The following is a 24,303-nucleotide window of genomic DNA, read 5'->3' on the forward strand; positions in this document are numbered from 1 at the left end:
TGAAATGGAAAGAGAGAAGAACATATAGGGCTGACCAAGAGTAAAGATTGTTAGTGGTTTCAGAGCATGCGCCTGAGTAGATTTGCTTGGCGCTGACTACGCATTCGAGGAAAACCCAATCAATCTACCACAGCCATGGTACACATTAAGGTCTGCTTTCTCCGTTGGAATGATAATTTCACTCGAAAGCCTGTCATATTTTGCAATGTCTCAAGGTAAAAACAAATGCTATAAGAACAGTGCTGCTGATCAAATGCCCAGAGTCCTTCAAAGCCAAGCCTAACATGGATTGGCGGAACCTCGCCGAGTGGGGCAAGGCTGAGACTCCTTTTCAAGTTGGAGCCCATCATTTTTGACCAAAAACATCCACAAAAAGGAGGGCATCATCAACATCTATATGATACTTCACAGAATCTAGCAAGTTTATATACTAATTGTAGTCCATCTCCGCGGGACAAAGCGTTTCATCTACCTCAAATGAACTGAATCACCCAGATTCTCCTTGAGATCCCCTTGCACCCAAGACCGCAGAAGTTTCGCTCTCTATGCTGCTCCCAATAGCAGCAATCATACTGTCAGCCTCCTCCTCCGAAAGCATGTCCGAAGGCGCAAAGACTCCAACACCCAAATGGCCATTCTCAACTTTGGCTTCGATGTCGATGGATGGCTGGAGATATGAATGTTAGCATCGCCATACAAGAGGGTTGTCAGTGATCTTACCATGCACCACTCAACCTCACAGAGCTCTGAGGTTTTGGCATCGAAGAAAGGCGAAGTAGGGTTCGGAGTCTCGAGTCTGAGCTTCTCTTTGTCTTCGAGCTCAGCATGCGTAATGGCAACTTCTTCTCTGTCTTCGTCTTCCTTTACTCCGTTCTGCCAAGCCCCATCAACAGCTCCGTCGTCTTCATTTTCAGACCCTGGAAGCGAGAGGAAGTTGACATAGGTATCAATCTTCACACCTGTCCAGGCATGTATATCATGTATGCTAGTACAACAATTTTCGAATTTCGTGACGTCTGCAAGGTCTTGCTGAATCATTGCTGCACTCTCAAACAACGACCGACCCTCGACACGGACCCTGAGAGGGACAATATTGAATGTTGGTGCAACACAGTCCACTAAGCCCTCAAGATCTAGCGATCGATTTGCCAAGTAGATTCCAATCACGACATCAGTCTTGTGGGTTGGTGAGCGCTGATCTTGAAACCGAGTTTGCTTGAACCGAAAATAGATCTTGGAGTAAACTGCGAACAAAAGTGCTTGAATAGTGATTCCGTTCTTCCTTAAGAAGGGAGAGGTTTTAGATAGCAGTAGAACCTTTGGATTAAATCGTTCCACCCGTTGCACAGCAAAAGTTCCAGTGTCCAAGACTGGGAGAATTGTCCCAGATTCTGCAAAGTATGCCGACCAGAACTTTTCTGCTTGGCCAGAATATCTCTGAAACTCAACATTGAGATTTTTGATATTACTGTTGAGCTGAACTTTGTCATGCCCGCTTTGACACAATCTTTTGAGCTCCGAGAAAATCAACTGTAAGGACACTGCGTCGTAGAGTGCATGGTGAATTTTCAAGGTTACCAGTTGCCCTTTCGGACCCTCTTCGATATCCAATGACCATGGTAGGTCATATTTGTTATTTGAAGAAGCTTTCAGAACAATTTGCCACATGGATGTAACCTGTACGTTCTGGTGGAGTGCAAATCGTGTCCTGAACATTGGAAGCTCAGCAATAATTGTCGAAAACGCGTCATGTATTCTAGATCGCGTGGTTCCACTCATATGAAGCCAAAATGTTGGATAGAAGAGTCGTCCTCGACTCGCTTTCCACATATCCAGCATATACCTCTGTCCTGCGGTGGCGGGGAGTATGGCTTCAACATCAGTTGAGTTGATGTCCAGATGATCCAACATTGGAGCCAACAACTTCTCTTCTGAGTGTATTGCATTGCTGACAGAAGTGTCTTTATTATTGCTCTGTGAAATCATCTGTGCCATTGCCTCGATTGTCTGTGCTTTGATGATGTCGCTGACAGGCAGCTTGATACCCTTTTTCTTGAAGAGATTGGAAACTTTAATCGCACTCACACTGTCGAGGCCAAGATGAAAGATGCTCGCTTTTTTGGTAATCTCATCATCACTCAGCCTTGAAACTTTTGCCAGTACAGTCCTTAACTCGGTTTCCAGAGCGGTCCAGTGGTCGGTTTCTCGTGTGCTGCCTTGAGGCTCATTCGAATATCTTTGGCTCCCATTGGTGAGCGATTGGCATGAGGTTCTCAGCTCTATATTCGGAAAGCCACAAATAGAGACAAGATCATTCAGAGATTGAACAAGAGCCGCTTCAGGAGCTTCAACAACTGATACAAGAACGTGATCAAGTTGATGAATCAAGTTTTCTGCAAGACCTTGATCGGCAACTCCACCCTGAAGGGCAATGGTCCACTTCAGGTCCACTCCATGACTTTCAAATTCAACGTTCACAGGGTATGGTGGTTTGATCTCCATCGGACCTTCATGACACTCGTCATATAAGGTGACGCAAGGTTCTGACTTGTCTGGACTTGGTAACTTCTGAAAAGTGAACAGAGTGTCGAACAAGTTCGAGGTTCCTGATTGTGCTCTTGCGAGTCGAAGTGTTTCTCGGAGAGGATAATGCTGGTTCTCGGCGATGCCCAGATACGTGTTTTGTACATCCCTCAATGCCTGGATTTTCGATGCAGATCGGTCAAGACGGTTCCTAAAGAGCACCGTATTGAATGTTGGAAAGACCAGCTGCTCCGAGCTGCTTGTCGTCCTGCCGGATAGTACCATGCCGAAACATACATCGAGCGACTTCGTGATATTCGCCAATGTAGTGGTCCAGCACAAGAGCGCTAGGCATTGCAGTGTAACGCCATGATGTCTGCAGAATTTTGAGGCTTTGTCGAGATTGATTGCTGCAAGCCTTTGAACAAGGATGGGCTGTTCTGACGTGTTCCCGTTATCTAGATGACCTATACAGACATTTGGTTGAATATCCTGGACCATCTGGCTCCAGAAGCTGCGAGCATCGGAACTTCGTGCCTGGTAACTAACCTCTTGGAGATGATCTTCATAGGGGACAGACTCAATGCTCATAGCATTGGGCTCGGTGAGTGACAATTGCTTGCCCACCTCCTGGTGGAGAAGATTCAACGACCAGGCATCATAGAGTGCATGAGGAGCTCCCAGAACCAAATAGCGATCCTCTTTCCCATTGTCCACAAGTCTGATCTGGAATGTTTGTTTCTCGAGTCCAGAAAGCTTGCCGTCATCCATTAGATTTCGAGTGACGGAGGTAAGCGATTGCTGCCGACTGAGTTCAGCGCCATTGAAGTTTCTCGTGATATATTGGAGGAAAGTGTTGTTTTCTCCGTTCGTGTCGATGGAGACAAACCGCGTTCTTAGAACAGGCTCTTTTCTGATCACACCGTCCCACATGTCTTTCAGCTTCTCAATGTCCAAGCCAGATCTTAGCTTGTACACCAAAATGTTGAAGTAATTTTGTGGATCCATAAGCAGACCTTCTTGCATGGATGTGACGGGCAATACTCGCTGCACTTCACTAACTTCTATTCCTTGTCTTTCGAGAAGAGCCCGCCAAGATTCCTGATCATCAGCAATGCGACGCGATGAGACGTCCATAGTTCTCTGACCATTTCGAAGGCCCCGGTCGATTTCTCTAGCAATTCCACCCAGCGTCGGAGATCTCATGATCATGCTCACGGCAATGTTTGGTGCAATGTCCTTCAGCCGTGCTACCAATTTCATTGCCTCTATGCTGTCCAGACCTAGCTCGAAGATTGTTGGTTGATTCCGATGAATCCTCCATTCGGGAACCGAAGCAAGATTAGCAAGTTGAGTCCGTATCTTCAGTTCTTGCCAGGTCAAATCGGAATCGTTGTTGACACCATTGACATCCTTCAATGATTGGGTCCGAGTTAGCTGTGAATCATGCTTGGTATTTTGCGAATTAGTTGCTCTGCAGAATGCATCCGCAAGCGGAAGTTCTAGGTCCTCAAGAGTCATCATGTGGTTGCAATAGGCATCAAACAGCGACTCAGGATCTCCATCAATGACACAATCCGGTCTTGTCGCTAAAGTCACCAGAAAGATATCAGGGTCTTTCTGTTCAACCTCAATGTTCAGTGGATAGTCGGACGATCCTTCAGTATGTATTTCTTTCCACAGAGTTACTTCCTTGTCTTGTTGCTGGGCCTTGTTAAAGACAAACAGGGTTTCGAACATTGGCTCTGCCATATCGTGCCCAATATATCGAGCAATTCGTCGCAGGGCTGTATGTTGGAAAGGGATAACTTCCACGTTGTATTGGTGACAAGCCCGAACAAGATCTGCAAAGGAGGCACCTTTCGGCAAATATTGAATACTGAAGGGTATTGTGTTGAACATTGGCCCAATAATGTTATCGGCTCCATCCAACGATATAGCTCGCCCAGAAACAACAACGCCTATGGTTGGATTAACGTCGTAAGCCTTCGCCAGTACATAAAGCCAGGCAGCTTGGAAGACCGCCGGAGCGGTTACGTTTAACCTGGTGCAAAGGTTCGATAATTTCTTGGTGTTCAGAATTTTCCGTAGAAGTGAAGATTTTTGAGAGCTGATATCTTCGTTTTGTTGTTGTTTGGGCAAGCCCAGCCGCCTGACCTCAGGAATCTTATCTTTCCAGAAGGATTTCTCTTCAGGATGTACAGTCAGAGGCCCATGTGGGAGTGCTTCAAAAAATCCTCGCTCCGCTTCTGAACCTGCGTCGATCCCAAGATAAACGTCCTCTATTTTCTTCAAGAGAAGTTGTAGGCTGATGCCATCGTACAATCCGTGGAACATAAACAATGACATATATTTCCTCTTCCCAAGGGTAACAAGTTCGACTTTCCATGGTAATTCTTTTCCAAATGATCGTACAGATGTTATCCAATCATTGAAGTAACGGGTCCAGGGAATCGATGGATTCTTTTCGCCATTTTGTAGAGCGCGGACATTCACTGGAGGCGTAGAACAAGTTCGAAGAGCAATCTGGGCGTTGCCATCGACGGTGGAAACAAATAAGGTCCTTAGTATAGGCGTTGTCCTCTGAGTAGCGACCCATGCATCTCGCAACACGCTGATGTCAATGTTTTCAGCTAGTTGGTAGTAGAATGCAGACAGATAGGCTTTGCCATCGAGTTCCTTCTGCATGGTTTTTGATATCATACCTTCCTGTATCGGAGTGCAAGGCGCAAGATAGAGTGTGCTATTCTTGTCGAGTCCTAAATCTCGAGCCACAGAGTCATGATGAGCGTCAGCAAATGCCAAAATTGCCTTTTGTGCCTCTTGATATGTCTGCTTGGGTTTTTGCTGATCGTCCTGGCGAAGTGCAAAGGCGAGCTCGGTCACAACAGAGTTCTTCAATATTGTCCCAACTTCAGCATTCTTAAAACCATTCTTCCGAAGAGACCTAGATAGGGCGATTGCAGACACGGAGTCCAACCCAAGCTCAAACAACCTCGAAGAGGGCTGAATAGCGGTCGGTGAGATCCGTAGGAATGATGACAACACTCTGATAACTTCATGCAGTCCGGCCACTTCCTCATTCGGTATGCGGGGCGCATTTCGTGACGCTTCTGAAATCCTAAAGCTCTGAGCGAAGAGTTCTCTCAAGGACTTATGATCAACCTTGTTGTTTACAGTGAGAGGAATCGATGACACTGCAAAGTAATGAGTTGGCACCATATATGATGGTAGATGAGCAGAGCAGTGTTGTTTGATCTTCTCAACAATAGCCTCAACCTCAGATATAGGTATCAATCGTGGCTTGTCATCTTTGCTCCGTCGATTGGAGGTTGAGAAGAAGGTAACCAATTGATCCTTATGTTGTACGGGGTGCTTCAATACCATTGTCGTTGCATCTTGCAGACTAGGCTCGGAGCCCATGACCACGTGATTGATCTCGCCAATTTCAAGCCTCTGTCCTCGCAGTTTGACCTGATCATCCATTCTTCCGAGGAATTCAAAACTTTGGTCCTCCAGTAACCGAACCAGGTCACCAGTTCGATAGACTCGAACGCCATACTTGTGTAGTGTTACAAATTTCTCCCGAGTCAAATCTTCCCTGTTGAGGTATCCTTTTCCAACAAGTGGCCCGGAGAGGCAGAGCTCACCAACGGCACCACGAAGGACGGGTATCTGTGTCCCTGGCTCAAGTACAAATGAGCCAACATTGTCCCACTGTTGACCAATGTTGGTTGGTTTCGCAAGTTTAGAAACGTTTCGATGAACAGTACAACCAATTGTAACCTCGCTCGGTCCATAAAAGTTATACAGACAACCAACATCGCCCCAGGTATCCAGAATATCCTGTCGGACCTGCTCGCCTCCAACGATGAAGACACCTCGAGACAGGTTTGGGACTTCTTGGGGGGTCAACAGCCTCGCGAGACTAGGTGTGAGATCAAGATGTGTTATCTTGAGGGTATTGATGGTTCCCGGGAAGTCTTCGAACAACAGATCGCGTGGGACAGAAGTCACACAGATGCCCACACTCCAGCTCCAATACTGTTCCAGTACACTGACATCGAAATGAAATGAGGCGAATTGGAGCCAACGGGAAGAAGAATTCCACCGACCATGAAATATTCGTTGGAATGACAACATCGCTTGAACAGCACTATCATGACTGATCAGGCATCCTTTGGGCGTTCCAGTGGTACCAGAAGTGTACAGACAATAGCAAGTGTCTTCTGGATTAACAGTGGCAACTGACGCCTTTTCTTCTGACAAGTTTTGCAATAGATCTTCACTGACTGCGACAGTCGTGACCCTCTCAGCATCACAAAAGTCTCCCAATTTGTCTTGTGTTGTTAGCACAAGTTGGCAATCAGAGTCTTTCAGGATGAACAACTTTCTGGCTTCTGGCGCTGTAGGATCAATGGCTAGATAACCAAAACCAGCCTTTAAGACACCCAATATGGCGAAAGATGCCTCAGGGCATTTGTCAAAACAAACAGCCACAAGACCACCCGGTTTTGGCCTATAAGAGGTGATCAAGTTGGCAATTTTATTTCCGGCGCAATCCAACTCCTTGTAGGACCAGGCTCGCTTTGAAACTTGGCCATTATGTGAGGCTGTGACGAATTCTAAAGCTGTGTTGTCTGGTATTTCTTTTGCCGATAGCTCAACAAATTCATGTAGAAAACTGACGTTGGTGGCAATTTTGACATCTTTGCAAGGGACAATTGATAGCAGCTCGTCAGGAACGTTCAGCTCGTTGCCGTCGATAGTAGACATGATCTTGTTTATCGCTGCGTCGAACTCCTGAAGAACAATTGAAGCTTGTCTTGTAGGCAATACGTTGGTCCGGTGGGTGAGCTGGAAGCGGAGTCTGTCATCGTCTTCGGCGAATATCTCCAGAGAGACCGCATACTCCGCGGTGGCATGTTCATCTAGGCGTGACCAAACGCCATTGACTTCTGATGATGCGTCGTATTTCTGGAACGCAATGATGGTATCAAAGAAGGTTTCTTCAATACCAGTCCATTGTTTGATCAGATTGAGATGAGTCTGTTGATACCTTGTAACTTTGGCATTTCGCTTGGAGCATCTCTCGAGAAGTGCTGCATGGTCGTCTCCTATCTCGACTGGGAAGGGAACTGTGTTGATGCACGGAAATGCCACATTCGTGGTTTCCTCATCGCCTAGATCTCGGCCCGCAAGTACTATTCCAACAGTAACTTGTGGTTGAGCAGTGTATGCCGACAGTATCATAGACCATGCAGCTACAAAGAGAGCTTGTAGGTTTGCTCCTCCATTAGCACAAAGCCTCTCAACTCGTGACCGTGGATTGCTACACCATCGTTCAACAACACCGGGAAGCCTCTCTTCGTCGTTGAATATTCTCATATCTGGAAATAAAGTGGGGCACATTTTAGGTGCAATGCTCGACCAGAAATGCCGCGAGTTCTCATCTCGACCCATGGTAAGCAACTTCGAAATCGTGGGACTCAATGGCAGCGGGGGAGGTATATAATTGTCGCGGTAGATGCCCGCCACGTCATTAAGTATTATGTTCATGGAATGAGCATCGTAAAGAGCGTGTAACATACGTAGTTCAAGGATTTGTGCTCCGTTTTCGCTCGACAGGCGTAGTTGCCAAGGAGGATCTCCTAGGGCAGAGAATTGCTTTTGCACCATCACCTTCTCGTTATGCGACTTGTCCTGCTCGATCCAAGGTAATTTTGTGGCACCTGGACGGTATGTGATCATTACGAAAGGATATGTGGAGTCTTCGAATTCAACAAATCCGGTCCGGAGCATCTCGTGCCGTGAGATGGCTGCATCCCAACTACGGCAGAGTTGTGAAATGTTGATTTGACGTCGGAGTGAGAAGCGTGTAGAGTTGACGTAGAGTCGGCCGTTCGAGCGTAACCATTCAGACAGAATTCCAGATTGCGTCGCTGTACATGGTCTCACAGTCTGCACGCGATTCAGGTCGATATTATTCTCATGACAAATCAACGTCTTTTGCACCTTTTCAAATGCCTCAAAGTCGAAACCAGGAAGGTCGTTGTATGTTGCATCCTTCGAGCATAATAGAGCTATCTTCTCGATGCTGGCAGCTTCTAGGATGCTGGCGCTGGTGACTTTGTATCCATGCTTGCGAAGTTGCGAAGCAATTTGCACGGTGTTGAGGCTGTCCAGACCAAGGTGGAATATCGTGGTATGTTTTGAAATTCCTGTGCGTGCTTCAGGTTTCAGGCTTGTGATGATTTCGACGATTTCCCTCTCTGCGATAGATAGGTCTTCGGGAGAGATCGTTCCCGCAGGGTGGCGCGAATTTGTGAGCCCTTTCGGAGGAACCACATCGACGACTGAAGGTAAAACATCTGCAATGGTGTAATAGTCTGCAGCTCGAGCCTGAGGAAACGAAATTGAATGGTTTAGTAACAAATCGAAACACAGCAAGAGCTTCTCCAAGAACACCTGGTTTGCAACTTCGGAGTGCAGTTGAAGTTGGACAGTATCAGCCTCAGCATCGAGCACGACTTCCAGAATGAACGGGAACGACATGTCGCCAGATTCCTGGTTCAGCGTCCAAATTCTCTCATCAAGCTTGGGCTGCTTATTCTGGAGTAAAACAAGAGTGTCGAACAGGCCTCGTCCGTCATGCACACTCTGACGCTGAATCTGCCTGAGAGAACTAGGCTGGAATGGCAGGATACTTAGATTTGTGCGTTGTATGGTGTGGCACAAATCCTCAATGGACGAGTTTTGTTTTACATATACTCTCGTTGGAAGAGTGTTAAAACATGGTGCGATAATCCTTTCCACTCCATCAATGGGAAGATTGCGGCCGCTGAGGACATTGCCGAAGCAAACATCTTGCGATTTCAATAGTTTGGACAGCAGTCGGCACCATGTTGCTTGAAGTACAGCAATAGTGGTTGTTGAGAGCTTCTTCACCCGAGTTTTCAGGGTAGACAGGCGAACGGAGGAGTTACGAGCTGCTGTCGTAGGCTGTTGCGACCTTGCATCGTTGGGGAGGACCTCGGCCAGCCTACTAGGTACAACGTCATGTAGTTGACTTTTCCAAAATGTGTTCATATGTTCGCCTTCTTGCAGAAGCATGTAGTCCAAATATCGATCGAAAGGGACTGGCTCTGCAAGTTCACAACCAAAATATGAACTCTCGATCTCGTTCAAAAGTAAAGACATAGCTTCAGCATCGTAAAGAGCGTGGTGGATGTGCAGAATAAGATAATGCTCACCACCTTCGACAATCACCTGAAGGTTCCAAGGAGGTAGCATGAGATGGTCCAAACTGGTCTCCGTGCTCTTCTTGGAGTCACCTTCCTGCCACGGGAGGTGGTATTCTTCCAAGACAACTTGCACATACGGGTTGTTTGCTGAGTGTATTGAAGCAAAGCCTGTTCGAAGTAGTTGATGTCTCTGCATGGCTGTACTCCAAGCGCCACGTAGCGCTGAAAGGTGTCCCGAAACTTTGAAGACAAGTTTGTTGGAATATGCGTTGTTGGGAGAAATGATCGAGCTAGATATCATAGACTCTTGCAAAGGCGTACAACGCAGGAATCTGTCGATTTGATACCCTTCCCCTCCATAAAGGTCTTTCAGTTTCGTCTGCCAGCTACCCGAGAGGTCTTTGGAGTGGGTTTTATGGTGCGATTCGTGATTCGCGTCGAGTGTACGAATAGCGGACATGAGCTTACCAATCGAAGGATTTTGTAAGATTATGGAGACCTCCATGGATGAATGGCCCCGCGATTTCATCAAACGAGAAAGTCGTATGGCACTGATCGAGTCCAATCCCAAGCCATAGAATGAACTGTTACGGCCAATATCCGTTACACTGACGCCAAGAACTTCAGACAATGCCCATGCGATGCCATGTTCTTGCTCAGAGAGGGGCTCCGAAAGATGGGTGTCATCGCTGTTCCGCGAGCTTGCCTGGAGTTGAGACTTTGTCAAGTTGCGATAGATATCAAACATTGATCGACGGTCAATCTTCCCTTGCCCTGTTAGTGGCATCTTGCCCACGTGAACAAGTGTATCTGGAATCATATAAGTGGGCAGCAGACTGTGCAGTTTATCATAATACTCTCGAGTTGTGAGAGCAAGAGATCCTTCGTTTTTGGTGTGTTCGGGTGACCAGAATGTGACAAGCCGGTCATGATCAGTGGTGTCCTTGACTATCATCGACACTGCGTCTTTGACACCATCACACTTGAGAACAGATGAATTGATCTCTCCAAGCTCGATACGCTGACCCCTCAATTTGACTTGGTCATCTTCTCGACCGAGGATGACCAGTGATTCGTCTGCCAGAAGTCTCCCAATATCTCCAGAGCGATACAGTCGACCATAGTGGGGGTGGTTGAGAAAGCTCTTCTCGGTCAGAGACGCATCGATGTAGCCTTTCCCTACTTGTTCGCCACCAATCCAAATCTCACCAACGGCACCCTTTGGTAGAATTTGTAATGAGTCGTCCGAAGGAGCGTTGAGAATGCTTTCTTGGTCCGTGCCGTTATTTGATTTCCATCTCCGACAAATGAACACCGAGGTGTTGGCAAATGGTGGTCCCACATTATGTAGATCATCAAGTTTGGAGACTCGAGGACGAACGTTGCAGATGTTTGTAGTCTCACTTGGACCATAGCCTTGAAACAGACCTCGACCCTTCCAATCATCAAAGACTTTCGAATTCATGGGTTCGCCAGCCGTGACTAGCATTTTTACTCCAGGAACGCTATCACGGTTGACGAGGGCGGCGACGGAAGGTGTCAAGCTAAGATGGGTAATTTCCATGGCGTTGATAAACTGCTCGATGTCTCTGAAGAGAATATCATTTGATGAAAAACACAGTGTCATTCCCATGTGCCACGTCCAGAAGATCTCAAAGACGGAGACATCAAAGGCAGGAGAGCATGCTTGAAGTAGTTTATCCACGCTAGGATCGGTTGGATAGATGTGCGAAAGCTCCTCAATATTGCTGAGTAAATTTTGTCGTGTTATGAGGACCCCCTTTGGTATACCTGTGCTGCCTGAAGTGAAAACTGCATACGCAAGGCTGTCTAGAGGGTAGCTGGGTGGCCGAGACCATTTAGAGTAGTTTGACTGCTTTACAAGGTCACTGATCGGGAGGAATTGGCGCTCTTCTGTACCATGAAGAACACTGTTGTCTTGTCCATTCGTTAGGATAATCGAAGCCTTTGATTCATGGAGAATCTGCCTTGTTCTTTCAGCAGGCGTTCGCACATCAATGCAGAGGTAGCCAGCGCCCGCTAAGACAACACCGAGTATACCGACATACAAGTCCAAAGACTTTGACGCAAGTACACAGACTAAATCGTCTTGCACGACATTGTATTTGACTTTGAGAGCAGATGCTACAGCAGACGCATCGGCATACAATTGTTTGTAGGTCAGCGTAGATATGGTCGGTTCTCGTGAAATGTCGAAGTCTTGTACAAACTCAACGGCTATTTTGTTTGGCGACTCCATTGCCAAGTGCGAGATTGTCGAGGCAAGATCAAAGTCTTTCGTGAAAGATCGGTAGGAAATGTTAGACACCGATAGCGATTCGGTATTCATACCTTTGCAAAGAGACTGCAAGTCAGCATCTGGATGATCAAGAATATTGTTTGAAATGCGGTCCAATTGTGAGGCGAGTATGTTGGCCTGTCGATTCGAAATCAGACCAGTATCAAAAGTCAGTCTGAGAAGGATGGACTCTTCGCGCGGCTCAAACTCGAGCACAGCAGCATAGTCCAGTGCATCACAGGTATCCAAAGTTATGACCTTGGATCGATCTCTCGTTTTGGCAAAACCGTCCTCCTGCCATACACATAGAGAATCGAACAATCTGACCCTCTCAGTGTTTCCAATGGCTCGCATAACATCATGCAGGCTTAGATTGCCGTGCTTAAGACAAGCCATGTGCTGTCTTTGTATGTGATGCAGAACGTCATGGGCGGTTCTTAAAGCATCCAGGTCAGCCCTCACTGGCAATGTAGCCAGACAAGGTCCGATGATGGTTTCCACTCCTGGCAGAGTAATGTGGCGGCCGGCCAGAACGGTGCCAATGCTAACATCCTGGCTATCAAGGTAAGTAGATAGTAAGAAAAGCCAAGAAGCTTCCAAAATGGTTGCGCGACTGCATCTCAGCGAACGAGATGCCTCAGATAGCTTTGACGGTGAAATCGACAGTGTCGTTTTCAACGTTCTTCGGCCAGGAGCAGCGGCTTCGTTGGACGACAGATTGGGAAATGGAGTGGGAATGAAGGAGTTGAATGTGTGACGCCAATACTCGATGTGTTCTTGCGCCTGTAAGCTTGTCTGGCTTAATTGAGAATCGTAGAAATCGGTGTATTGGATGCGCTCTGGACAAGACTTCCCGGAGAGTATCGAGTTCAAGTCGTCTAGGATTAAGTCCCAAGACCACCCATCGTAAATAGCGTGATGAATGCGCACGAGGACTTCACTCTTGTCCTCTCCTTTACTGCTTAATTTGATTGGGTGTAGTAAGGAAAGCTCTGAGCCACCAAGATCTTGCCATACGACTTGGGCGAAGGGGATAGCCTCTCGCCCAGTCGCGATAAACCCCGAGCGTAAGATCTCATTGTGGTGGGCGAGAAGCTGGAAAGCCTCCTCGAAGTCTTGGAAAGATACAGTGGTATCCAGCTTGACCAGTATATCATTGAAATTCAAACGCTCATCGGTACAAGTTTCTACCAGCATAGCGATTTGCATCGGACTGCATGGTAGAAGTCTATCGTAAGGCTGTCCCGGTTTGCGGAGCTGGGAATGGTTTTGGAGTTCCTGTTCAATCGCAGCCCATTCAGCGTTTAATCCCTCCTTGCTTTTGTCGGATTTCTTTTCCAGACCATCAGTCTTGCGAATCAGGATCGCAAGCTCAGGGATGTTTTCGGCTTCCAGAACCATGGCAGCAGAGACGTTTGGATATTTTTGGCGAAGTTTTGAGGCAACTTTGATTGCATGAAGCGAATCAAGTCCAGATGACCAAAGGGATGTCAGTCGTTGTGGTCGACTACTTAGCTCATCCCTCAAGATTGATGCAATGTTTCGTTCGAGCTCATCCTCAAAATACTCGTCTTGGATGCTCAAGTTTCGAGACTGTCGGTAAGTACTCTCAAGGGATTTACGATCAATTTTCCCAGAGGGGAGGCGAGGGACTTCTTCAACGTGGAAGATCTCGCCGGGCCGCATGAAAGGTGGGAGCCACGACTTGCAGGTGGCTGCGACATCACCATGGGCAAGAGCTTGATTGCCTGCGCAGAACAAGACAAGAACATCATCTATCACACTCGCCACGGCGATGGTGAGGTTGGGAACCTTTGCAGCGACCTGTTCTATTTCTCCCAGTTCAACTCGCTGGCCACGAATCTTTACTTGTCCAGCGGAAATTCGGCCTAGAATTTCGAGACGTCCATCCGGGTGGCACATAGCACGATCGCCCGTCTTGTACACGTTTCCGTGACCAGGCAGGTATACAAAGGCAGCTGCACTTTGATCTGGGCGGTTGAGATAGCCATCTGCCAGCTGTCCGGCTATGGAAAGCTCGCCAACTTGTCCAATTGGCGCAATCTCGAGAAGAGAGTCTTCCTTTAGAACAAAGGCAGTTACGGTGGAAAATGGGATGCCTATGCTTCGAACGGATGCCGATGCAGCCAATTTGGGAGCAATGGTGCAATGGATGGCCGCTTCTGTTGGACCATACATGGCGAACAGCATACTTTGTCGATCATCAGTGCCCCCAAATTCAGTGACCACTTGAGGGGTCAACATTTCTCCAATGGTGAGGAGAGTCTTTAAGCATGGTGCGGCTTCTCTTGTGCACAGTAGAGTTCCGGCTACCGTTGGAGTGAGCTCGGCAGCATCGATGTCCAATGCTGTCATTGTGCCAGGGAGGTCCGCAAGCATTCGCTCCCGGTCACAACCCACCAGAGTTGCACCCCGGTAGAAGGGGAAGAAGATTTCGAATATAGAAACGTCAAATGTCGGCGCAGCGAACTGTAAAAAACGCTTGAAGTTGGGAATGTGCTCCTGATGTGCCAGTAAAGACTGAGTAGCTGAAAAATGAGAGACTTTGACGCCTTTTGGGAGTCCAGTGGACCCTGAGGTGTACATAACATATGCTGGCCCCTTTGGATCGATGTCCAGAAACGACGCATCTTGAACTCGGCCATCGGTTGCAACAAGAAGCTCCTGTTCCAATGACTGGAGAGAGACAGTGATACAATCGACGCCGACCAGGATACTTTGAGCCTGGCGATGGCTTACGCTAGTCGTCAGCACAAAAGGGGCTTCAACGTCTTTGACAATAAATTTCAAGCGTTCGTCGGGGATATCTGGATTGACAGGACAATAGCCAGCCCCGGCCTTCAACACGCCGACCCAAGCAATATATAGTTCTGGACATTGGGGTATGATTGCAGGAACAATGACTTGTCGAGCGGGCAATTGGGCTATGCGTGATCGAATATGTCTAGCCAAAAGATCAGTCAAAAGTTGAAAGCGATGATAACTGATCTTGACACGAGTATCGTCTGGCTGAAGAAAGTCGAGCATGAGGGTATCATTTGCAGGCTTGGCCACCAGATCATGGAGAAGCGATGGGCCTGGGAGTACCCGGCGCTGTGGGTTGACGATCGAGAGACCTTGGACATTGTCGGGGTTTAGGTCGGCGGAAGCCATGATACAACTCCTGACGATAGTATATGTGTCGTTGAACCGTTCCAGAGAATGGCTAGAACAGGCAACACAGACAAGAGGGCCTTGTTATTCATCCTCTTGAGCAATTTTGGGGCGAGACTGTTTTGTATAAAAGACCAGAAATGTATCACCCAGGATGATTGAGTCCACGTTGATATGGAGAACTTGACGTCATGGATTCAAATTTAATGTCCTCCGTCAGGTACCCAGAGGGAATGCCGATGAAGGAATCAAAATACTTAGGAGGGTGAGATGAAGCAATGCCGTGCAATTTGGCTGTGGAACTTTGCAAATCTGCAATTCTAGAAGACCGACTCATGTTGTCGTTAGCATAACCCCCACACGAAACAGGTGGTGAGATCTGCATGTGTCACAGGCGTCTGGTTTGGTGGTAAATGGTTGGTGAATGATGGGTGCCAATGTGAAGGAAGAGAAGCTTGGGGGACTTTGGGACAGCGCACCTGTGGAAGAGAGTGGGTAGCGGGTCCGAGACTCCCTGCAACCATCGACATGGTTTTTTTCACAAATTTTCACTTTTCCGTCCCACAGGGAAGTGTCAGGGAATGCATGGAAACACGCTTGGACGTGGGTTGGCGATGAATAGGTTGTTCAACAGTAGTACCGCAGTCAACGGGCGTTGGTGGCATTTGGGGCGGGGGTTGAAGAGTCAAGGGACCCTCAGAACGCAGGCAGGAGCAGCAGTGGAGTCTGGGTGGCCGAGGGGCGCACTTCGCTAAGAACTCGAGCCTGCCTCGATTGGTTGCTAGCCCGTGGCGTGACTGAGATTATCTGATAATCTTTGATCTGATTATCCTTTGCCTCCGACTTCTTACCGGAGCTTGTCTGGGTCGCGCCTGCTCCGTCATCGGCCGCAGGGATGGGCAGCCGCCATGGGAAGCCACTATGGGCACCCACTTGCCATTTAGTTTGGCTGTAAAACGCGACATGACTTCATCTCCAGTCAAGTTCAGTCAACCGCCTTCCCTCGGAGCAACTTTACTTTGTACATGTCATTGCAGGTCAATCATATTTTATCGTCTTGTGCCTCTTGTCGGTTTTTTCCCTCTTAGTCGGTCTTGGAATCTGTCTTCTTACTTGGGTACCTACCTAGTTCATCGCTCGTACCACCAGTCAATTGTGCCAGTCTTTCAGGGAAGACCGACACTTCCGTTCCCTGCCACGCCGACGGACCCATCTTGAATGGATATACATTTCGATCTAGAGTCTTAGTTAGTCGCTTCTACTGCTACATCTCATTTCTCTCTCTTTTACCGCACATGCTCGGACATTTGTACGATTCCCATTCCTCTGCCAGAACCTTTGATAAAGCTTGACTTCCTTTAATCTTTTGTTCGTCACCCTCTATCCTTCTCGTCCAGACCTGAGCGACTTCCTTGGCACTTGTCCATCATGGCACCTGTTGCTGCGGCCACAGCATCCATGGGACTACGCTCGCACAATGGTGGTAACGCATGGCATTCACTTCCATCGGTTGATGGCCAAGGAAGAGCGACGGACCATTCATTCCGACTCTCGGCTCCTTCCCTTGATCAGGTCCACGACCTTGTTGGTGTTGGCTTCGGTCCTGCCTCGCTCGCCATTGCCGTAGCCCTCAGCGACTTTCTCCAGAACAACAACAATGATGCTGCAAACCCAATAGACCCTCCCAAGATTCGCTTCCTCGAGAGACAAACGGCCTTCAAATGGCATGCGGGCATGCTCCTGCCGGGAGCAAAGATGCAAATATCATTCATCAAAGATCTGGCTACCCTGCGAGACCCCCGCTCACATTTCACTTTCCTCAACTACCTCAAAGAACACGACCGGCTGGTTCCATTTACCAATCTGGGCACCTTTCTGCCATCTCGCCTCGAGTTTGACGATTATTTGCAGTGGGCAGCGGCTCATTTCGACAACGTCGTCGAATACGGTCAAAATGTGGAAACAATCCAGCCCCGTCGCCTTGATGGAAACGAAAAATACGACTGCTTTGAGGTGTTTTTCCGCAACACCACCACTGGCGAGTTGACATCGATCTTGAGTCGCAATGTGGTGATTGCAGCTGGAGGCCAGCCTGCGAAGCCAGCGATATTTCCTACGTACCACGACCGGATCCTCCATTCGTCAGAATACCACACCCGGATTGAGCAAGTGCTGCCAGACAAGAATAAAGCATACAATATTGCAGTCATCGGTGGCGGTCAGAGTGGGGCCGAGGTGTTCAGTAACCTCCATACACGATACCCTAATGCGACGACAAAGCTCGTGTTCCGCGACTCAGCCCTGCGGCCGAGTGACGATTCGCCGTTTGTCAACGAGGTTTTTGACCCGGAGGCTGTGGATGGATTCTTCCAACAACCCGAACAGCTGAGGTCTAGGAATCTGGTAAAGAACAAGGCAACCAACTACAGCGTAGTGCGGCTGGAGTTAATCGAGAAGCTCTACGATGACATGTATATTCAGAAAATCAAAGAGCCAGACAGCCATCGTTGGCAGCACCAGATTCTACCCCTACGAAATATTATCTCAGTCGATACCACGGCCAAGGGTGTCGCGTTGACCCTAGCTCACGTGGATCCGTCCAGCGGCAAGGGGCATGAGAGATTGGATGTGGACGCGGTCGTGCTTGCTACAGGTTATCGTCGAGACGCCCATATCCAAATGCTCAAAGACTGCCAGATCATCAACAACAGCCCGAACGGACTTTGGCATCCCAGACGTGACTACAGCCTTGCACTGCAACCAGGTTCGGTGCAAAACGGGGCGGGGTTGTGGCTACAGGGATGCAACGAAGCCACACATGGACTGTCCGACTCGTTGCTCTCCATTCTGGCTACGAGGAGCGGTGAACTTGTGCGGTCCATGTTCAGAAAGGAGAGAGAAATTGTTACGCAGCAGGCGGGTCCTACAAGAGGCGAGGCATCGTTTGAGGTTCGGAGTAAATTGTAATCTGTCTTGAGCTCTAGTTGACATATAGATACAAATGGTTGGTAATGTGTTTCGGCGTCTACATATGCCTAATCATCTCTAGGAGTGCCTCTACATACCCTACCTAAGGTATGGTTTGGATGCCAGTTTGATTTGGATGGCTGAGTCATCAACGAATCTCAAAAAATGCTACAATGAGCAAGCACGAACATATACCAAGGACGCACCTGCACCTGCACCAGCACCCGTAGCACCTTCCCTCGATCCCAGGTCTTAAGTCTTGACTGGGGAAAGCACGCGTAAACACGAGGGGACCCTCGACACCCTTGCACTTTCCCCCTCATTGCCAGGAAAATTCGAAATCTTCAAGCCAATCTACTGTCGTTGAAGTGGCCAGGACCATCTTCAATCCTCCACTGCCGACGACCCAATAATCATGACAAGCCAGAAATAAGCAGAGATGCCTATCGTTGCTCATCCCGGGAATTCAAATCAGAGACATGGCCTGCGAGTCTGCAGACTGCACATATCTTCTCGGCCGTCAAACACATCAAGAAAGCCCTTCCTCGAGCCCATCCCTCCGCCTCGGCGTCTTGGTTACAGATTTTGACCAGTCCCAGTGAAGTTGTTTGTGCCTCGGCACATCGGGCGAATCGATTATTGCCAGAATTTTGCCTGCCACGCCTGCGTGTGCCCGTGAGTCTGGGGTCTGTGTCTGCATCCGCCTGCGTCTGGTTCGGCACTGCTTATTCCTTTTCGTCTCTCCTCATAACCTCCAATTCATCCACTACAACCCAGCGCAGTCCATATAATTGCTGAAAACCGCAGCTAGGGGAGAAAGCTCTTTCAGAACAGCACAAGCATCGCAGGTTGGACCCATCCAGTCTCATTGCTTGGACATGATAGTACATTCTCCCTCACTCTGAGCCAACATGGACCAACTCGACCACAACCTCGAGCATCCCAAAAAGCGGCGCAGGCGTGAGATCGCCCTCAGACCACTCACAGCTCGACTGCTGTTTGATGAGACAATAAAAGGCGACGCTGCCGTCTTTGCCCACGGCCTTTGGGACAGGATCGGCTTAAGTGACGGTAGGTTTTGAGAATTTACCTCGGACGCTTCGATTCTTCGGTCGCTAACACCTACCTAGCTCACAAGGACCTTCATTCCGACCAAGACCAGGTTTATGTTGCCATCACACCTCGTTCAGCTCTACATCTCGAAATTCAAGATTCCACTTGGACTATCCTCACTGCCGTTCCTCACACCTCACCCACGTCTTCGGTCGACCCACCAGAACAGGCCGACACCATCAGAATCTCCCCTTCAGCTGCGGCCTGCCAGTCGTTGCTAAGAACATATTCTAATGTCGAACGGGACCGTCACCCAGGCCATATCCCCAAATCCATCGAAGTCCGTTTCGTCTGCACCAAGCCCTTGGCTCTAGAAACCATCTATGTTTCGGTCGAAAAGGGTCTCCTCGACCGAGTTGATGATATACAGAGTAGATTTGGTGGAGGCTTTCAATCCATCAAGAGCCCCAGATTCGACAAGAGGCCTTCTTTGCCGAACGGGAGCCTCCAGAATATCCCCGCAGCCGTCAATCGCCTGACTGCTCTGGTTCGTGATGGCCTGTCTCATTTGCCCATCGTTCATTCCGGCGACGTCTTTCCTCTGCCACTTCCTGCACATCCCATAACTCATGCTCGATCACCACCCGCAATAGTCATCGAATGCGAACCTGTCTCCCAGGGCCGCATCACTGCTCAGACCAAGGTTATTTTGATTCAGACCGGCTCCTCGCAAGAAAAGGCTTTGAAGAAGCTTGCCCCGGTCCAACCAATCATCGAAGAGTCTCTCGAAGACACTGCAGAAGACACCTCCAACGACCAATTCTATTCTGCAGCCGAGGATGGAAACATTGAAACTGGCTCCGATGGAGACGACCACTCCGATGCTGATTCCGAAAGTGATGAATCTGCCCCTTCAGACAGTGACGAAGACTCCGATTCGATGGACGACATGATCTCCTTGAGTGCCCCAGGGCTTCCTCCTCAACAGGCAGGTACTTTGTCTGCTATGACTGCAGCCACTCCGCGTCCAGGTGGTAAAAGGGCAACAGGAACCCACACTCCGGGCTCCTTGTACTCCAGCTTCTCCTCTGCCACCGCTCGCAACGGTGGTAGGCCGGGAAAGGTGTTCCGAACCCAGCCATTACTCCAGAAAGTTCCCATAGACTTGTTGCATCCTAGACCAAGTTTGGAGGATGACGATCAATCTTTTGTCTTCATTGACACCAGTACCCTCGCCAAAATCGGCTGCTTCTCTGGCGACTGGGTTAGAATAGAAGTCTCCAAAAACGTCAGCGCTCAAGGCTTTTCGGCATTAGCCATACGAAATCTAAGCGGATTTGGAGAGGACGAAGACTCCGACTGGAGAGCCGTCAGGGTTTTTGGTCTATCTGGTCTAACAAATCAAGGTCCACGATATGCCGTCGACAAAACAGGTGACCGCCGAACGAGCTTTTCCCAACGAGACCTCATGACGCCCATGTCACCAGTCCTACTGATCTCTCCACTTTTGCTCGCCAATCTAGACAACGCACAATACGTCAAATTGGGCGCGTTACCATCTCCTCCGCGGCCCGAGCCAAAGTCCTTGCATCTGCCCCGAAACAACATCCTCAAGACTCCTCCGTTTGCTAAAGAGGTCGTTCTGTCCAAGATCGCGGATCCTGTCACCACAAATCCGGCCCTACAGTCCACTCTATTTTCCGCCCTCAAAAGCTATCTGGAAAGCAAGAAACGAGCTCTCAAGAAGGGGGATCTCCTTGCTCTTTCTATTGACCAAGAGTTGGGCAAGGCTGTCGCGTCGCAGGGGCCTGCGGAAGAAAGGGGAGACGATGAAGCCGTGACCAAGCTCAACGTGCCTAATCCGCGGGACGCCCATCGCTTTGTCACCGCTTGGTTTTCCGTTCAACAGGTCGACGTCGACATTTCTGTCGATCGAGACGCGGATCAGAATCCTTGGGGCGGTGTTGCTATTCTCGACAGTACCCAGGCAAGAGTATCTCAAAGTGGGAGTAGCATTCAGCCAATCTCGCACTCAACCAAATTGTGGACCCAGTATTGGTCTGGCACGAAAAAACCCCCACAACAACAAGTTGGGAGACCCGATCACATTGCAACAGCCTCTGACCTGCCAGCTCTGTCGAAACTGCCCGCTGAGAAGAAACTCTCTGGACTTATTGAAGCTGCGGTGAGCAATCGCGCCATTAGTCTCGGCCTTCCTCCACTAGCCATCCTCCTCTATTCGACGCAAAGGCAAATCGGAAAGTCTTACATAGCAACCTCTGCCTGCTCAACCGTCGGCGTTCACACTTTCGCAATATCAGCCCATGACCTGCTCTCAGAGAACGCTTCCACCACTGGTGGCGGCGATGTCAAGACAGAGGCACTCCTAAAAACACGCGCCGAGCGTGCTCTTTCCGGGGGAGCTCAGCAGACGGCCCTAATGATTCAGCATGTTGATGCTTTGACTGCTGACAGGATGATTCCGGTTCTACAAGAGATTATTTCATCTTCCCGGGTGTTCTTTGCCACTACGACCAAGCTGGATGATATCCCTGCTGGCTTGAGGAGTTTGTTCTCACATGAACTTGAGATTTCAGCTCCAGACGAAAAGGCTCGAGAATTGATCCTGGCCAACGCCTGTGTTTCTGCGTCTATCCCGCTGTCTCCAAGCATCAACCTGAAATCAGTCGCCCTCCAGACAGCTGCTCTTGTGGCTGGAGATCTTGTCGATGTGATCAACCGAGCTTCTCTCGCTCGAATTGAGCGACTGGAGTCTTTGGCCGAATCACAGTCGTGCCAACTCTCTGACATCTACGTGTCAGGGGGACCCCCTGCGACGCATCTTCTTCCTACGGACATTAATCAAGCCATCGCTGCAGCACGTTCTACATTTTCCGATGCCATAGGCGCACCCAAAATCCCCACCGTTACATGGCAGGATGTGGGCGGACTTTCGTCACAAAAGGATGCAATCATGGAGACCATTTCTCTCCCTCTCACCCATCCAGAACTGTTTGCAAACGGCATCAGGAAGCGCTCGGGCATCTTGTTCTACGGACCTCCAGGGACAGGTAAGACTTTACTGGCCAAAGCCATTGCCACAGAGTTCAGCTTGAACTTTTTCAGTGTCAAAGGCCCGGAGCTGCTCAACATGTACATCGGTGAATCCGAGGCCAATGTCAGACGTGTTTTTCAGCGGGCGCGAGATGCTAGGCCTTGTGTCGTCTTCTTCGACGAGTTGGACTCGGTGGCACCAAAACGTGGCAATCAAGGAGACAGCGGTGGCGTCATGGATCGGATCGTGTCCCAGCTTTTAGCTGAACTGGATGGTATGTCGGGAGGAGGCAGCGGCGAGTCTTCCGACGGCTCTGCTTCCAATGGAGGCGGTGTTTTTGTGATCGGCGCTACAAATAGACCAGATCTCCTTGACCCGGCACTACTCCGCCCAGGTCGATTCGACAAGATGCTCTACCTCGGGGTTGCCGACAGCCACGATCAACAGCTCACAATTCTCAAGGCCCTCACTCGTAAATTCACCCTCGCGTCAGATGTCGATCTGAACCGTGTCGCCAGTCGTCTCCCGTTCACATATACCGGCGCCGACTTGTACGCCCTTTGCAGTGACGCTATGCTCAAAGCAATCACAAGGAAAACCCGATCTGTTGATGAAAAGGTCCAAGCAATTAGCAAAGCACGAGGAGAGGAGATCAGCACTGGCTATTTCTTTGATCATCTTGCCACAGAAGAAGATATCCAGGTTGTGGTCGCGGAGGAAGACTTCACCGCAGCACAAACGGAACTGGTTGGCAGTGTTAGTAAGAAGGAACTGGAGCACTTTGAGAGAATTCGAGGCCTGTTTGAAGAACAGGACATCACTGCGACAGAAACCAAAAGCCGGAGCCCCACAAATGCCAACAATATCGATGCGGGCGTTACGTTCAACAAGGCTGAAGCGAAATTACCCATCCGACCGCCCCCACCTATCCCAACATCTTCACCGCTCTCGTCTCCAGCCACGTTGGAGGATTCGACAGCTCCGTCTGTCCCATCTCGAGCACCAACAAGACCCCTTCCATCCTCTCGTCAAAATTCTAGTTCGCATTCACTACACAGTAAAGGTAAAGGTAAAGCGAGGGCTGGGAGCCCAACTGTTTCTACACCCGTCTCCAATCACTTCAAACAACCTACACGGATCGGCAACCCCGATTCTGGGGCCTCGTCGGACGGTGATGATGATTATGGAGTCAGCATGCATCAATTGAATGGCACAGCAGTGAACGGCGTCGGGTCGGAAAAACTCAAAGGCAAGGGAAAAGCAAACGCTACGGCGCCTGTACATGCCCATACAGAACCTGTTATTGATGGCTTTGTCGATGATGTGGAAGGAGACGACGAAGGTCTTTACGATGATTAGGTCGGCAATCACTCTATTTACATCCAAAGATACAACGTGTATAATGCACAATGACCACCTATGCACAGTTTCCTTAAATTTTATAACTTCAACTTTTCGATGCACTGGTCTTCTGTCGAACATCTGTCTTTTTGGCCTTGCTCTCTGGTACTATTCGTAACTTGACATGCAAAATACGCAATATAGGCACCCGACCTTCCCTCCGTGTCACAATCTATATTAGGTACCCTTGTCGTAACAGAGGTCCAAAACGCCATACGACGATCGCATGTTGAAGTTACTCCTTGGATACTAACTTATTTGGTATACCATAGAGGCTCATTGTCAAGTCTGGGCAAAACCGTTGCATCTGCTCCAGTTTCAAGATTCGGTGGAGGACCGTATCCATATGGAGTCGACTGGTCATTTTCGCTCCTATATAGTACTGACCATTGTATCTACTTAGTTCTCTGAGCTCTCAACCTGACATATAAAAGAGTCTTTCATGATATGTACCTGTGTTTGCTAGACACGCACAGCTGCATAGCCTCTGTGATGGACGGAGCAAAGGCTATTACTCCGTATATATCTAAACAGGAACGGCTTTAGGGTTTGCTCTTAACAACAATACTAGGTAGTATACAATATCA

General features: G+C 48.9%; 3 protein-coding genes across 3 annotated transcripts; 2 read left to right on the forward strand and 1 right to left on the reverse strand.

Moving 5' to 3' along the window:
* Positions 1 to 324: 324 nt before the first annotated feature.
* On the reverse strand, positions 325 to 15,858 carry PV10_03275 (uncharacterized protein). Its single transcript, XM_016367705.1, has 2 exons — positions 721 to 15,858; positions 325 to 667 (listed from the first exon to the last, which is right to left on the reverse strand). The coding sequence occupies exons 1-2, from the start codon at positions 15,238 to 15,240 to the stop codon at positions 488 to 490; spliced, it is 14,700 nt and encodes a 4,899-aa protein (XP_016227223.1). The 5' UTR covers positions 15,241 to 15,858; the 3' UTR covers positions 325 to 487.
* An 810-nt stretch (positions 15,859 to 16,668) lies between these two features.
* Positions 16,669 to 18,207, forward strand: PV10_03276 (uncharacterized protein; the record flags this gene model as incomplete). The annotated part of the gene is made up of 1 exon (XM_016367706.1): positions 16,669 to 18,207. The coding sequence occupies one exon, from the start codon at positions 16,669 to 16,671 to the stop codon at positions 18,205 to 18,207; it is 1,539 nt and encodes a 512-aa protein (XP_016227224.1).
* Positions 18,208 to 19,118: 911 nt separating this feature from the next.
* PV10_03277 (uncharacterized protein) lies at positions 19,119 to 23,674 on the forward strand (the record flags this gene model as incomplete). Its single annotated transcript, XM_016367707.1, has 2 exons — positions 19,119 to 19,278; positions 19,338 to 23,674. The coding sequence occupies 2 exons, from the start codon at positions 19,119 to 19,121 to the stop codon at positions 23,672 to 23,674; spliced, it is 4,497 nt and encodes a 1,498-aa protein (XP_016227225.1).
* Positions 23,675 to 24,303: the final 629 nt, after the last annotated feature.

Source organism: Exophiala mesophila (genome assembly GCF_000836275.1).
Source record: "Exophiala mesophila strain CBS 40295 unplaced genomic scaffold supercont1.2, whole genome shotgun sequence".
Lineage (NCBI taxonomy): Eukaryota > Fungi > Ascomycota > Eurotiomycetes > Chaetothyriales > Herpotrichiellaceae > Exophiala > Exophiala mesophila.